The 15,510-nt window shown below is 68.4% G+C and overlaps 1 protein-coding gene across 4 annotated transcripts in view; it reads right to left on the reverse strand.

Annotated features, from left to right (window-relative positions):
* The window catches only part of CBFA2T3 (CBFA2/RUNX1 partner transcriptional co-repressor 3), a 29,171-nt gene extending 15,171 nt beyond the window's left edge, over positions 1-14,000 (reverse strand). Inside the window, exon 1 of one of the 4 annotated variants that reach the window (XM_075511092.1) lies at positions 13,700-14,000. Coding sequence is in view for 2 of the 4 variants with exons in the window: in XM_075511090.1 (XP_075367205.1) it covers positions 2,437-2,512 (76 nt within the window). In the remaining 2 variants the exon portion in view is untranslated. Of the gene's footprint in view, positions 1-2,436; positions 2,558-4,282; positions 4,613-13,699 lie in introns of those variants that run through there. The other 3 variants (XM_075511093.1, XM_075511090.1, XM_075511091.1) reach the window with 3 other exon arrangements.
* Between the last annotated feature and the right edge of the window lie 1,510 nt (positions 14,001-15,510).

A 15,510-nucleotide genomic window follows, 5' to 3' on the forward strand; every position in this document is an offset into this window, starting at 1 on the left:
ACCCACTGGCGCTGGAGGAGCGGCAGGATGGCCAAGGACCCCCGCTGAGCCCCCAGCCCGGGCACAGCATCTGCTGCAAACGCCGCCCGTAGCGTTGCACCCCGGTGCTGCCATCTCACCCGTCCTGCCAGCAGCGCCGGGGCGGTGGGAGAAGGTGGGCATGCAGACGGCCTCCCTGCTCCCCAGCTGCCTTATGCTCCTGGAAATTAAATATACTGGCTAAACGCCGCGAGCAAACAGAGTGCCATGGCCAGCCCGGCACACCTGGGGGCACGTGGGCAGCACGGGGCTGGGGCTGACCCCACCAGCAGCACCGGCCGGAGCTGCCCCCCACCCGGGAAACACCCACGTCTCGGCCGCAAACCACCTCCGCAGTGCAAGGGCTGTGGGTGCATCACTGCGCATCCGCGCCAGAAGGGCAACCGATCCACCAACACGCTGCCAAAGGGGCACCCCGTTGCCAAAGTGGCACCCCAAAACCGGCCCGATGCCCCAGCTGCGGAGCCGGACGCTCTTCGAGGGCAGGGAGAGGTTCAGGCTAAAACGTCCCGATCTGAAATTTTTGCAGCCACGTGCACAGGGATGCTGGTGCCCAGCGGTGGCCTTGATGGCTGGAGCGGGGACAAGTGGCACGAGCTGGCAGGGGACTCCAGGCATTTTTGGAGGCAGAGAGTGGCTGGGGAAGGGAAAACATCCCCTTCCACACGCCAGCGCTGGCGGGGAGCTCCGTGCGAGGTCCCTGCAGCGTGGGAACGCCGAGGCGCTGCCGGGTCCCCAGGGACCCTGGGCTGGATCCTGCCCTGCAGACACCGGGACGGTAACGGCTCCGAGGGGGTGCCGAATCCAGCCGTGCATCCCCACAGCCTCCGGGCTGCTGCGTTACTGACTCTTTGTCTATTTTTTAACCGCAGGCTCCGTTTCAAGGCGATTTTGCCCATGTGAGATTGAATCAAACAACACAGGAAAAAATATTAATGAGAATTTTGCAAAATAAACAGGAAATCCCTTGGATGCTTTCTGGAAACATTGGTCAGCATCTTCCGAAGGAAAGCCGCTTGTCAAGGTGGGGTTGCCCCTGGGGAGCCCGAGCACGCTGGGAGGGACGGCAGAAAACAAGCTTCAGGAAATCTAAAAATAAACCCCGAACTGGGCAATGGCACCAACGCCAGCAGCGCCTGGGCAGGGGGGTTCTCCTCTGTGCCACCAGCCTGGTCTCGCCCCGCGCCGGCCATCATGAAGCTCGCAAGGACCGGCCCCAGCTTGGGGACCCCCCCGTCCCCAGCCTGGTGGGGCAGCTTAATCCAGCTCCCGCCCGTGGTCCGGCTTGGAAAGCCCAGGCCAGGGCTGCAGCATCCGCCCCGCATCCCCTCGATCCCAAAACGCAGCAGGGTTGCAGCCCAGCTTTGCACCAAGCTCAGCCGTGCAACCCACGGGCTGGCCCTGCTCCCTCCCAGGGCCCGGGCAGCCCCGTTTGCAGGATCAGGCCCCTGATCCGCCCAAAACCTTGCGCACGCTGCGCTGGCCTGGCCAGGGGCAGAAGCGGTGTCGGTGCCGGTGGCGGGGGCTGGCGTGTCCCCCCCGGGGGGGGCTCGGCTCCCTGCTCCCCTGCCAGCACTCACGCGTGCCTCACCAGCAGCCCTGTGCTCCCCCGGCCAGCGATCAACTGACCCCCATTAAGAGACGTAATAACAGACATTTACGGGGTCCCTCTCCTGCCCAGGGGTCCCGTGGCACCCCACAGCACCCTGCACCCCTTCCCCGGGCAGCCGTGGGGCAGGGGATGCCGCACGGCCGTGGGCAGGGAACGGCACTGCCTCTAGACCGCGCCGGGGACTTAAGCTGGCTGCCGGCAGCGAGCGGAGCCGAGACCCAATTTCCACGGCAAAGCCGGACACCGCGCAGCTACACCGTCCAGATCCTGCCTGGGGTTTTCCACGCCTGCAAACGACCGTGGCTCGGAAGCAGAAATCCGGGGAAGGGACACGGGGGACGTTGGCAGAGACCCACCAGCCCCAGGTCCCCCATGGGACCTGCCAGAGCCCCCTCCCCGGCACAGTGGCTGTGGGGAGCCCACCTCAGCCGTGCCCACGGGGCTGCCCCTGAGCCCGGCGGTGCCGAGCGTGCTGCAGCGATGGGCAGAGGCTGGGGGGCTGCTCGACCCTCCCAACCCGAAGCGGGGCCGAGCACCGGAGTATTTTTCCATCTCGCACCCTGGAAGTTCCCGATGTAAGAGGCAAATCCTGCACCCACACGAGGCCTCGCTGCTACCCTGCCCGAACCTGGCACCCACCCCGTGCCGGCACCCAGCGCCATGGGAAAACAGCCTCTCCCCCCTGCACATCTTGGCTTTTCCTCCCTACAAGCCAACATCTACAGTCACACATTTTTTCAAACGAAACACGCCCGACATCTGGCCGTCCCCGGGTAAAACCTTACCTGCCAGCGCCGACACCGGCCGGGCCTGCCGGGAAGCGGCAGGCAGGGAAAAACCCCTTTGCACAGCCAAGTTCATCTCCGCTTGCCTTCCCGACCACAGCAAAAGCAACGCGCAAAACTTCTCCCCGCGTGGAAACGCGCCGTGCGGGGACCTGCCTTATCCGCCTCCGGAGACCCAAGCGCCCGCCCCGGGTGGCAGCTCGGCCCCGCGGGGCTCCTCACCCGAGGACCGCAGGCGCCGGGGCTGTCAGCATCCTCCCCGGCTGCTGCTCGGCGTTTGCCGTGGGGTTTTGGGACGGTTCCCCCATATTTCCGTGCCCCGTACCATAGCAGAGCTCACCCCACCGTGGTGCTGAGCAGGCGGATGTTTGCAGAGTGTCTTCAAGTCGCTCGACAAAGGAGCGGAGAATTAATATTCCTTTTAATTAAAGGCAGAAAAATCTCTTTGTTCCCGAACAGAGAGAAAACAACAGAGGGAAGAGCTCAAAAGCTCTTTCTAAGCTAGAGACGAGACCATCGCTTAGATTCAAAGACACTGTCAACGCGCACGTGACCTCAAATTAAAAAAAACAAAATGAAACCCAGCAGCGGCAGCAGCTCCTCTCTGAAAGCGAAGGAAAGTTGCAAAGTTTTTCTTGGCTAATAGGGGGAAAAAAAAAAAAAATCCCACAAAAGGTGCGTTTAACCAGAGAAACGCTCTGCAGTATCCGAAGGCACCATCCAGCGGCGAGGGCTGCGCGGGGGAGTGACGGGGAGAGCTGGCCGTGCCCCGGCCCAACGTCACGGAGGAGCCAGGGACGAGCGCGGTGCCAGCCTCGCTCCATCGCTACGCCGACGGCATCCCCTTAGCAAAGCCAGGCCGGAGCGGGCAGCCGGGCGTGCCAGCTAACGCCGTTTAATGCAATTCTGGAGGGAAAGCAGGAGCTGGACGCTGATTAATGGCTGCGAGGATCAGAAGCAGGGCAGCGCTGAGGCAGAGAGCTGGAGGCTCCCCAAGCCAGCCTTCCTTCCCAAATCCGCGTCCAATGCCACCGGCCCCCGGCACACGGCGAGGCCACGGCACGCGTCACCGGCACGGACCCGCGTCCTCGCGTGTAAACACAGAATTACGCTGCTGGAGCTGGAACTTCCCAAACCAGCCCTGGGTTTCCTCCCACAAACTCTCCCGAGTGGATCAGCTCCTCCTCGCCGCCTCCATCTCTACATCGGCGGCGGCCGGAGCGGGATGCAGAGCCGGCGGGTTGGCGCTCCGAGGAGGAGGGAGGGATGGAGGGATGGAAGCGACTTCTCCCACCGGGCAGAAGTCGGGAGCCACGACCGGGGAGGGTTTGCTGCGGGGGGGGGTTGGAGGGGGAGCACAAACTCGCGTGGGTTCCCGGGGATGCTGGGCCGCCCCACGCTGCCCCGGCTCTCGGTCGCGGCAGACGGCTCCCGCCCTGCCCTCGCTGGAGGAACCGCTCCCAGCGCTGCCCGCCGCACGGACGGCGGCTCCGGTGCCCGCTCGCCCCGGCTGTGCCCCCGCTCGCCCTGCCCCACTCCGCCGCCGCGGCGCGTCCCGGGGGCGACCAAGCAACGGGGCCGGAGAGACCGCGGCGGCGGGGACCGCGCTGGCTCGGGCACCGGCAGCATCCCCGTCCCCTGCGCACCGGCGGCTTCCCCGACACCGGCAGCATCCCCGAGCGCTGCGCACCGGGAGCATCCCCCGAGCACCGGGAGCCTCCGACTGCCCTGCGCACCGGGAGCAGCCCCCGGGCACAGGTAGCACCCCCAGCCCCTCTTTCCCGGGAGCCTCCCCGGGCACCGGGAGCCTCTCCCGTCCCCGTCCCCGGGCGCGGACGGCACTTACCGTCCTGAGGTGTGGCGGAGGCGTGAGGTAAGTCCCAAGGCAGGGGCCGGCGGGGCCGGCAGGAGCGGGCAGAGCCGGCAGCGGCCCCCGGCGGCGGCGGCGGCGGCGGCGGCGGCGGCAGCGGCCCCGGCCCGGTTAAGGCCGGCGCGGGCGGAGCGCGGCCCCGCGGCGGCGGCTGCCCCCGGCACCTGCCCGCCGCCGCTCGCCGCGCCCGGGGCCGCCGGGGGCCGCCAGCCCGGGGGTCGGGGCGCTTCCCCCCCCCCCGGAGGGGGGGCACCGGAGAAGCGGGGGAGGGCGGGGGCGGAGAAGCCGGTAAATCCGCGGGGCCGGTTCACCCCCTACGCGCTGCCCGGCGGCGCATCCTCCGGCGCCGCGTCGCGGCCATGGGGCGCCCGCGGCCGCGCTCCGTGCCGGGCCGGGCCGCCCGCAGCGCCCGCTGCTGCCGCCGCCGCCGCTGCCGCCGCGCCGCCCGCCCGCCCCGGAGTGAGCGCCGCCCGCCCGCGCCGCTGCCTTAGACGGCGCCTCCGCCGCGCCCGGCAGGGGGCGCCCCGCCGCCGCCGCCGCCGCCACCGGAGCGGGGCCCCCGGGGTGCGCGGCCGGGGGAGGGGGGCCCGGGCTGCACGGGGACACGGGGCTGCACGGCGCCGGGGGGCTGCGGGGGGACACGGGGCTGCAGGGGGCTTCGGGGGGTGCACGGCACCGGGGGGCTGCGGGGGGACACGGGGCTGCAGGGGGCTTCGGGGGGGGCACGGCACCGGGGGGCTGCGGGGGGACACGGGGCTGCAGGGGGCTTCGGGGGGTGCACGGCACCGGGGGGCTGCGGGGGGACACGGGGCTGCAGGGGGCTTCGGGGGGGGCACGGCACCGGGGGGCTGCGGGGGGACACGGGGCTGCAGGGGGCTTCGGGGGGTGCACGGCACCGGGGGGCTGCGGGGGGACACGGGGCTGCAGGGGGCTTCGGGGGGGGCACGGCACCGGGGGGCTGCGGGGGGACACGGGGCTGCAGGGGGCTTCGGGGGGTGCACGGCACCGGGGGGCTGCGGGGGGACACGGGGCTGCAGGGGGCTTCGGGGGGGGCACGGCACCGGGGGGCTGTACGGGGACACGGGGCTGTACGGGGACACGGGGCTGCACGGGGCTTCGGGGGGTGCACGGGGGCTGGGGACTGCACGGGGACCGCGGGGCTGCAAGGGGACACGGGACTGCACGGCACCGGGGGGCTGCACGGGGACCGGGGGGCCGTGCAGGGGGTGCACGGGGCTTGGGGGCTGCCGGGGGCTGGGGTTTGCAAAAGGTTCAAGGTTCGCAAGGGGTTGGGGGTGCTGAAGACTGAGGGTTGCAAAGCCGGGGGATGCTGCGTGGGTGGGGGGCTGCATATGTTTTGGGGGGGCTGCATATGTTTTGAGGGGCTGCAAGGGGCCAGGAGTTGTTTGCGTGGGGTCGGGGGACTGCAAGGGGATGGGGCCGGGGCTTGTCTGGGGCCGTGGGAACAGTCAGGGGGCTGGAGCTGGGACCTGCAAGGCCTGGAGCGGGGTGGGGGTGCTTGCAAGGGGCTGGGGGGCTGCGGGGGGCTGGAGTTGTGGTTGCTCTGCTTCCCCCTCCGGAGGCCCGAGGGCCGGGGTTGCGATAGGAGCAGCCACATGTGCAGCCACAAGTCCCACGGGCACAGCCCTCAACGGTCCACATGCCCGGCCCGGCCTGGCCTTGGGGTGCCCCCCACCCCTCTTGGCCTTGGCGGGGCTCCCTAGGGCGGCTGCGTGGTGCCGGCACCGCAGGAATGCCAGCGAGGCCCTTCCTCTACGGCGGTGCCCGGCAGCGGTGCATGCATTTGCGGCACCGCCTGCCCACGCCGGGTCCCTGGCATGCCCTTCCTGCGCGCCCCGTGCCAGCTGGGGGGGACCATTAAAAATTTCCCTCCCCCTCCAAGTCCTACTACGATGTTGTTGCTTGCTTGTGTGCTGGGTAACGCAAGCCCTGCTAATTTCCCTGCGAGCCGAAGCCCTGCCTCTTTGCGTAATTACTCTGCTTGGCAGCTGCCTTCCCTCTGCGAGTTGCCGTGCGGAGCCTTTGCCGCCTGTATGGTTGTTGTATTACTCATCCTCACCCGCTTCCGAGGGCTCGGGCGCTGGGGACCGCGGCAGCCTTGCCAGGCGGCAGGTCACCGCTGCACGGCCGTTGCACAACCGCTGCCGGGGTGTTGGGTTGGCTGCAGAACCACTGCACGGCCGCTGTACAGGCGGTGCACGGCCCTGGCATGACCGATGCACCGCCGCTGCGTGGGCACCGCGTAGGCACCGCACGGCCCTTGCGCTGCCGCTGCACAACTGCTGCGTGGCTGCTGCGTGACCATTGCACAGCCACGAAATGACCACTGCGTGGTCGCTGCACAGCCAAGCTCCCCCCACATCGCCCCACTGATGGGGTCGCAGCGGGACGGTGCTGCAGCACCCCGACCCAGCCCCCTCCACCCCGCTTTTGGCCACCCCATCCTCCACCGCCGGTTTTGCATCCCTCATTCCCACGGGGAACGGGCCCGCGGGGGGGCCTTGCCCTGCTGTTGCGCTGCCTGTGCTGGGGGAGCGTTCAGGTCTTGACAGCTTTTGCATCTACACCGGTCGGCACGGTGCGTGCACGCTGCGCAGCGTCTGGGCGGCATCACGCACCCCGCTGCTGCGCACCCTGCGTGTACTGCCTGCCTGCCCTGCCTGCGCTTCCCAGCCTGAAGCACTGGGGTTGTCCCCGTTCCTGCCCCTCCCTGTGCTGCCCTCGTTCCCTACGGGACCTTTCTCGAGGAGCCTCTCGTGGGTGAGTGTCATGGCCCCGCTGGCAAGGGCCCACGACCAGCGGAGGAAAATCCACCCCCGCGCACAGCTGCGCGCCTGCCCCGCCGCCCCCCCGGCTTTGCATAAGGCGGCACTGGCTGGCACATGCAAATGCCGGCGGTGCGTATGCATTTGGACACGCGGTGCAGGGCGCAGCCCCCCACCGGCGCACATGTCGAGGCATCGCGGAGCACCAGCCATCACCGAGGCGGCCCGAGAGCGCTCCGAAAGCAGAGCCCCGGTTTTCAGGGGTGCCAGCACAGGGCTCTGGCTGCTCACCGGGAGAGCGGGGACCCGACCACAGGGGTGACCACGCTCTCAGCCGAACAGGCTGTCCCACACATCCCCCCCCGGATGCAGCGCAAGCCATGGAATACATTGCAAAACCAGCTGCTGCTGTGCCACGAGCCCAGCGGCGACTGAACCCATCCGTCCCCTGCCAATACCCTGCCCTTGGACGCCTTGCGGGGACCTGCTGAGAAAAGCTGCAACCTCTTCTGGTGGTTGCAAATTAGGGTGTAGATGAAGGATGCTCTCAAATACCTGGCACTGGCCAAGGTGGTCGAGCTGAAGCCAAGCCGGGTGGCCGTGAGCCCACAGGGTCTTTGCAACGACGGCAGACGGAGCCAGGCACAGCCGCCCTGCCAGGGCCACCACGCGGGCAAGAGCTGCCCATCCACCGGCAGGACGGGCAGGCAGCGGCACCGCAGCGTGCATGGGACAGCGTGGGCAGGAGGCAGCCACGCCGCGTCCCCCCCGGCGGCGTTTGGGTGGCGGGGTCTGCTTCGTTTCTATTCCGCGCACGCAGCCTGTAATTTTGGTCTATTGAAGTCATAATTCACTACTGTGAAAATAAACATTTGTGTTAGCTCGCTTTATTCGGCGGACCTCGTCTGAATGTTAATAATTCCCTGCCAACGTGCTTGCACGTGGCCTCGGCCGCCGGGACAAAGCCTGGGCACGCTTGGCCGTGCCCGTGCCCGTGCCCGTGCCCGTGCCCGTGCCTACAGCTGCCTCCATGTGTGCTTGGGGTAGGATCTCACCACCCTTCGCACGTCGTCCCCCGGGGATCCCTGGATCCTGACAGAGAGGAGATGGCGAGAGAAGTGCCGCTTAGCCGGGGGTAACGAGGGAGCTGCCACAAGATAAAGGTAATATTTCCAGTAAAGCGGATTTGAGTCCACCACCTTGCTCTGGCCCCTTCCCTGCCCTCGCCCGTCCCTGGTTTTGTTCGCTTGCGCCGTTTTGTGGGTGCTCTCACCTGCAGCGGGGATGCCCCAGCACCCGCCCTGAGCCATAGCCGGGCTGCGGCAGGCAGGAGGACGCCTGGGCCACCCTCCGGCTGTCCCCATGGCTGTCCCCATCCCTGTCCCAGCCGGGACAGGGCTGGCCCCAGGGCTCCCCGGGTTCATCCCTGCTGGGTGCGGGGGGCTGGTGCTTCCCCTCCGCATTTGCATCTTCCCAGCCTTTATCTTTCCCCCAGTCTCTGTATTGCTGCAATTACAGACACTTTAAAACACAATGATCTGGCTGTTAGCGTGATGGATGACAGAACCTTTCTGTCTGGTTTAAATCATGGCCGAGAGTGAGCGAACTTCCCCGGGTTAACCCCTTCGTGCCCCCCCCCCCCCCCCAGCCCGCTCCCTGCCCAGCCCGGGCTGGTGCCTGCTGGTTGGTGCTGCCGTGTGCCCCACGGCCACGCATCCGCCGTACGCGTGGGTCCCACGGATGGGGATGGAGGGGGGGTCTGGCATCCCTGGGGTCAGTGTTGGCGGGGAAACACCCCCCGTCCCTCGGCTCCCCGGGTGCACGGGGCGGATGTGGCACGGTGGGGCAGACGATGGCACCAACCCCGCTTCGGCAGAGCCGGCGGCCCTGCTCCGCTGCGGTGGGAAAGCAATGGCCGGGCCGGGAGATAAGCGTCTGCCAGGGCCCGATAGTCTGCCTGGATCCGTCCCAGCCCAGGGCCTGGCAATCCGTCCCCCGGCAAATCTGGAGCTGGGGCAGGATGGGGCCCCGCCAGGTTCCCACCCGGCAGAGAGGGTGGAAACTCCTGTAATGACTCGGTGTCGGTCACGCCGGCGCGTGATTGATGGCGCGGCGTGCAACAGCCCGGCGCGGGGATTAACTGCACATGTTACGGCAATTCGTGCTCCCTTTGTTTTGAGGAGCCGGCATCTCCCGCCGCCGCGCGTCCTGCCCTGCGCCCACCGCTGCCTGTTCCCCCTGCTCCTGCCAGTGCCACCCCCGCGGGTGTCTCAGTCCCACGGGAGGGTGTCGGTACCGTCACCCATCGCTTCTGCTGGCAGGTGCTGGTCGACCCGTGGGGAGGAGGGACGTCCTTCATCCCTGCCGGGTGTGCGTGGGGAGAGGCTGCAGCGGGGCGGCTCGGGAGCTGCCGAGGGCCTGCCCCAGGCAAAGGGGCTCCCCGGGGCACAGCCTGGGGACAAGGGGCGGCCACCGGGGCCTGGCACGGTGCGCGCCCGCGCCAGCAGATAAGGTGCTCGCTGGAGGCGGATGAGGGCAACTGGCACCAACCCTCAAAGGAAATGGTCACCACCACCATGCACCATCCGGGCCCCGTATCTGTCCGTGCACATGGCCCCCCGCCCGCTATCGGGGCCGCGCACGCAGGCCGGGGCAACGCAGTGGGTGCCGCCGCTCACGCTGCCGCCGGGGCAGCCCCAGCCCCGTGCCCCGCTCGTGCCTTTGCAGCCACCGCGGTGTTGGGGTCCCTTTTCACACCTCATGGGTGCCCAACCGTCAGTCCTCACCCTCCGTCTCTCTCCCCGTAGCTCTGGCTCAGCCCCTCACCCTGCATCCCACCGGCACCACGTTGTGCTCCTTCTCCCCGGCTCCCCCGAGCTCCCGCAAGCCGGGCTCTGGCTCAGCCCCATCGCTTCCCAGCGGGCCTGTAAGAGCTGATTGCTATTCAGGCTGCATCCCCCCTTCGCAAGCCTCAGGCTTTTTAAAAAAGCCCACGGTGTTGCTTTATCACACCTTCCCCCTCGCCACGCTGGTGAGTCATCCCCTCGCCGGCATGCCGCGCAGCCGGGAGCCGCGCAGACCTGCCCTGCCGTGGGCAGCACCCATGGGTGCCTGCAGCTCCTCCGCCGTGCCATGCCGGGGGTCCTGCTGCGGCCCAGCTCTCGCAGGAGGCTCGTCTGGAGGCGAAGGCACCGAGCCGTGCCGGTGCTCAGCCCCTGGCGTGCCACAGGTTTCCTGTGTCACCCCCAGCCAGTCTGTCTGTCCATCTGGGTTTCTCGATCTCTATCCGCTCCCTCCTGGGGAGCAGAGCATCCCCGGGTGCCTCCCTGCGGTCCTCGGTAGGTGTGGCCGTGCCAGCGGTGCCGGCCCGGCACAGCGCCGAGCAGAGCTGGGGAACAGCGTGGGGCCGGGTGCTCACAAGCAACCTCAGCGATGCAAAGCCCCAGGCTGCTGGCGGGGTCCCCATTTTGCACAGGGACCCCTTTGCTCAGAGCATCCCCACTGGGACGATGTGCTCGGAGCAGGGAGCTGCCGGGCTGGGAAGGGTCGGCGCGACCGCGGACGGTCCCGTTGCCCTGGTTGCGTGCACGGACGCGGTGGTCTGAATCTCAGCGCCTAAATCCATCCCGGAGCGAGTGCCGGGAGCTGGGCTGCAGCCCCCAGCGCTCTTCCCTTGGCATTTTGCTTGCAGCAGGAGCCCTGCCTGGCGCTGCCTTTCCCTGCGCGTTAATTCATCGGGGAATGCGCGGGGGAGATAAGGGGCTGGTGGGGAGCCAGCGGCCGGGGAAGACGGCTCGCCCGCCCGCCGGCTATCGCCTGCCGCAGCTGCATCCGCCGCGGTGACATCTGCTCGGCAGGAAGTGCCGCTCGCCAGCCTTTCTGAAGAAAGGGGGTTCATTTGTGCCTGGCTTCCCTCGGCGCCCGCTCACGGGGGTCCCCGGCCTCGGGGCCACCCGCCCCACAGCCACCCTGGCCCCTCGCTTCCTTGGCTGAGGGCTGGGAGGAGCAGCCCCCCTGGCCGTCGCTGCCAGGAAGCAGACCCGGGGACTTTGTGGCTTTCGCACAACTTCCATAACATTAAAAGAAAAAAAAAAAAAAAAAAATCCTCTTTTCCTGGCTGACAGATTCGTTCCTGCTTCGTGGCATTCGAAGGGAAACCGGCCTCTACTGCTTATCGTCCTGGCTCGCCCTGCGCTGCAGGCTCCGAAAAATCACCGGCTTGGCTTGAACGCTGGGAGACTTTGGGATGCAGCACCATTCCTCTGGGTGCTTTACGGTTTCGGGGTTGCTGGGGGCCAAGTTTCCAGCTTTTCTTTGCCCCGGGGAGGCTGGAAAGTGTTTTAATTTTGAAGCGGAGGCTGCCGCTTGCTGACCTGCCTCCAGGAGCTGGTGCTTTGGGGTGCACGGAGACACTGCTGGCACCCCCGTGGGAGCAGCGCCCGGCGGCAGCAACGTCAGCAAGTCCTGCCAGCCTCGTCCTTGGCCAGCGGGAATTTGCCAGGAGACGCTGAGCAAAACCCCCTGAGCTGCCCCGGCGAGCCCAGCACGCTGGGAGGGCCACGCACCCCGCCGCGGTGCAGAGGGTCCCCCCGGCTCCTCCAGTCCCTCACCCGGGGAGCTCCCCTCCCCACGGCACTGCTCCCCTTTGCGGGGCTGGGCGAGGGGAACGGCGGTGCTGAGCCTCCACGAGAGCCACGTCCTCGGGGCCTGGCCCCTGACACTGCCTGGGGACGCGAGACCTCCGTGTAACGCCAAGGCCTGGGGAGACGAGAGCGTCTCTCAGCCCCGCCATGGCACCGCTGCCGCCCTGCCTGCCGCTCGCCCGGCGGGCAGCCCCGGTGAGGTGGACAGCAGGTTCATGCTCCCCTTCTCCCCCCCAAACCACAGGGTACCCGGCTGCTTGCCAGCCCTCTCCATCCCACAGGCAGCAACTGCCTGCACAGGGCTCTCTAATGATGGGAATTTAATTAGCTTACATTGCACTTCCAACACCTCGCATCCCTGCAAAAATCAATTGGAGCTAGCGGGAGGCGGTGCAGCGCAGCCCGCCTTCGCTCCGGCACGTGGCTCAGCCCGGGAGCAAAGCCCTCGGGCTGCTTTCAGAAACCCCTCAGGGCCAAAATACCCCGGCACCGGGCTCCGGCGGCGTGGAGGTCGGCGCTGATCCGTGCCGTGCCGTGGGGAGCCGCAGCCTCGCGGCGGGGAGGTCTGGGATTCGTTACGAGGTCCAGATGCGCCGCGGCAGCGGGGGACGTTGCGGCTGTCTCTGGCCACCTGCATCGTTTCCAAGTTCCCAGGCTAAAAGCAGGGCTTGTTATCAAGAGCAAAAAATGTGCCACCTCTGTTGTATTTCATTTCCCTTTCTCCACCTCTTCCCTGCCCGCTGCGCATCGGAGATAACAGCTCTCGGCGCTGAAGCCGGAGTGCGGGGCAGGCAACGGCCTCGCCAGCCCTATCGCTGCCTCACCGGCCGCAAGGAAATCAGGAAGTTTGCGGAGATATTCGGCCAACAAAATAAACATTTCTCCTGCCAAGAGCCTAACCGGCAGCTCAGCAAGCCCGCAGCAATCTGCACGGCTCCCCTCGCCGCAGCCTTCCAGTCGAGCTGCCGCCGCAGGGCTGCGCCCGCCCGGTCCCCGGTGCCTTATGGGCGGGTGCCCCTCGCTTGGGCTGCACCGAGCGTTGCTGCGGGCAGCGGGTCTGGGGGCAGGGACCCCAGCGCAGCTCCCGCCCGTGGCGAACCGGCACGGCGCGATGGGTGCGGCACCCAGGGTGCTCCCCAAACCCTGCCCTCCAGCCCGTCCTCGCCGCGTTCCCGGCCCGCGGGGTGGGTGCCGGGACCGGGCAGCGGGGCAGGGGGCCGCGGCCAGAGCACGGTGCCGGCGGGGAGAGGGGAAGCGAGGCAGAGGGCCAGTATTGTTCACTCGGGGCAGACAAATGCCGGTGACTCAGCCGGCAGCCGCTTTCCTGCCCTGTGCCGGGCACAAGCCCAGCAGCAACCCCTTGGGCCTCCCCGGAGCTGCTGCAACCCCTCGGCCGAGGCCAGGCTGCGGGGTGCCCCTCGCCCTGTGCGCGGCGGTGCCGGTGGCACGGGGATGCTTTGCACAGGGCCGTGGGATGCCCCGGCACTGCGGAACCTCCGCGCTGCCACGCCGCAAGTGAACAGAAGCACCTGGAGAGCCCGTGGGGTCAGATCCTGTCCCCGGTGGCACAAACCTGCTGCACGCAGGGTCCGGCCGCTGCCAGGGAGCGAGCGTGGGAACGCGTTCCCGAGCTGCGGTGCGAGCCACTGACCCGAGAATGAATGAAAACACCCGGTAAACGGAGGATTTAAACCCCGTAAATAAAACCTAATCGTGGCTGATTACTCGTTATGGAAAGGTTAATTGCAGAGTGGGTTCCGAACGGGTCCTCGTGTCGGCGTGCGCCCCGTGGTGCTGCGCCCGTGCGGATGCACCGATGGGCACCGGCCGCGTGCCACCCTCGGGGAGCACCTGCCTGCCCAAGGCTGCGTTTGACATCGGGGTGAGCCGCCTGTGCCACGGCACGGCACACGGCGCGGCCGCAGCCACCCGCCGCCTTCCTCCCGCCGCTGCCTCGGCCTTACCTTGGCCGGTCCTGCCTGCCGCCCTGGCCCAGGAGTGGTGGCTGGCTGGCTCGGGGGGTCCCCCGGGCACCCCAGGGGACGGGCGTCAGCACCCCGCTGCCGCAAGCCTCGCGGGGGCCGGCGCAGCCAGCCTGCTGCCACGCGTCGGTGCAGGAGCCACGCCGGGGAGGGAGACGCTGAGCAGCGGCGGGGCACGGCGGGGCACGGGGTGCGCTGCCCGCTCGGTGCCTGCCCCGCCGCGAGGGCTGTTCATGTGACGGCCGGGGCCGGGGTGGCAGCAGAGCCGCGTCCCATGGCGAGGGGGAAGGTGAACAGCTGCCGGGCAGTGATAATGCGGCGGGTGGGGGGAGGCCGGGCAGCTGCGCCCGTGTCCTTCCCCAACAGGAACCATCTGCGACCAAGCCCAGCTCTGCCTTCCCTATCAGCCATTCCGGTCTGACTTTCCAACAACTTCCCCTTCGCACCGGCTTCACTTCCTCACTGCGCGGGGCCGGTGTGGTGCAGCTCGGCATGGGCAGCGCCGCGCAGCACGGCGTGGCAGGACCAGCGCGGTGCAGCGTGGCACGGCACGGCTGTCACGGTGCACCTCGGCACGGGCAGCGTGGTGCAGCACGGTGTGGCTGTCAAGGGTGGAGCTCAGCGCGGGCAGCACCACGCAGCGCGGCACGGCATAGCCAGCACGATATGGCACGGCACGGCACGGCACGGCACGGCTGACAAGGCGCAGACAGCGTGATGCAGCCCGGCACGGCGCGGCCAGCAAGATGCAACACAGCGCGGTGCAGGACGGCGTGGGAAGCGCAGTGCAGTACGGTGCAACTGGCGCAGCGTAGCCGGTGCAACACGAGGAGAGCTGCAGCACAGCATGGTGCGGTCCGGCACGGTGCGGTGCGGTCCGGCACGGCGTGGTGCAACCCCAGGCAGCGTGCTGCAGCCTGGCACAGCAAGGCCACGGCCACACGCCACGGCCGGCACGGTGCAGCCACGCACAACCAGCACGCCGTGACACCGAGGGCTCGCCGTGCTGCAGCCCTGGAGCCCGCTGGCCCCTTTGCCGGGGGACAGCCATGGCGATGAGGGAGTCCCCTGGCTGCTGCTGCCCTCCTGAACTGCAGCTGCAGCATCGGCACCGGGCACGAGCCAGACGGGCTCCCTGCACCAGCCTGGCTCCAGGCATCACCCTGGCCTGCTCGGCACTTGGGATAACCCCCCGGTGGGTGCAGAACCCCCTTTGCAGCCCATCCCTGCACCCCCAGGCCAGCCCTCCCCGCGCTGGGGCTGGGGCTCCCCGACAGCCGCCGGCGAGAGAAACAACTTGTTAGAAAACCGAAAGGCGGCTCCGGGCTGCAGGTGGGAGGGAGGAAACGTGTCCTAAAAATACAGCAGTGCCTGCACGGTCCCCGAAGGTGGCTGAGCAGATGGCGTGTCTCGGTGGCCACCTGGGCTCCCGCAGATGGTACCCGGGGCTCCCCGCTTCGTGCCCCCAGCCTGGGGCTCCCGGGGCGGGGGGGGGGGGGGCGGACGGGGAAGGGACGATGTGGTGTAAGGGGGAGGGAGGGTCCCACAGCATGGGGGTGCAGGGGTGCTGTGCTGCAGGGGTGGGACAGAGCGGGGTGAAGCGGGGTGTCACCGGAAAGATTTGCAGCCTCTCTGCCCTCTGGGTGCAGCCCGGGGCCCCAGGGGACGGCGAGCGTGGTCCGGGTGCTGCAGGGAGACGAGGGGAAGCCCCGGCACGGGACCGATGCGCCGGGGGAAAGGGCCACACAGCTACAAACCACAGTCCCAACCCAGGCGGGACGGCACGCACCCAG

Source organism: Mycteria americana, chromosome 8, assembly GCF_035582795.1.
Source record: "Mycteria americana isolate JAX WOST 10 ecotype Jacksonville Zoo and Gardens chromosome 8, USCA_MyAme_1.0, whole genome shotgun sequence".
NCBI lineage: Eukaryota > Metazoa > Chordata > Aves > Ciconiiformes > Ciconiidae > Mycteria > Mycteria americana.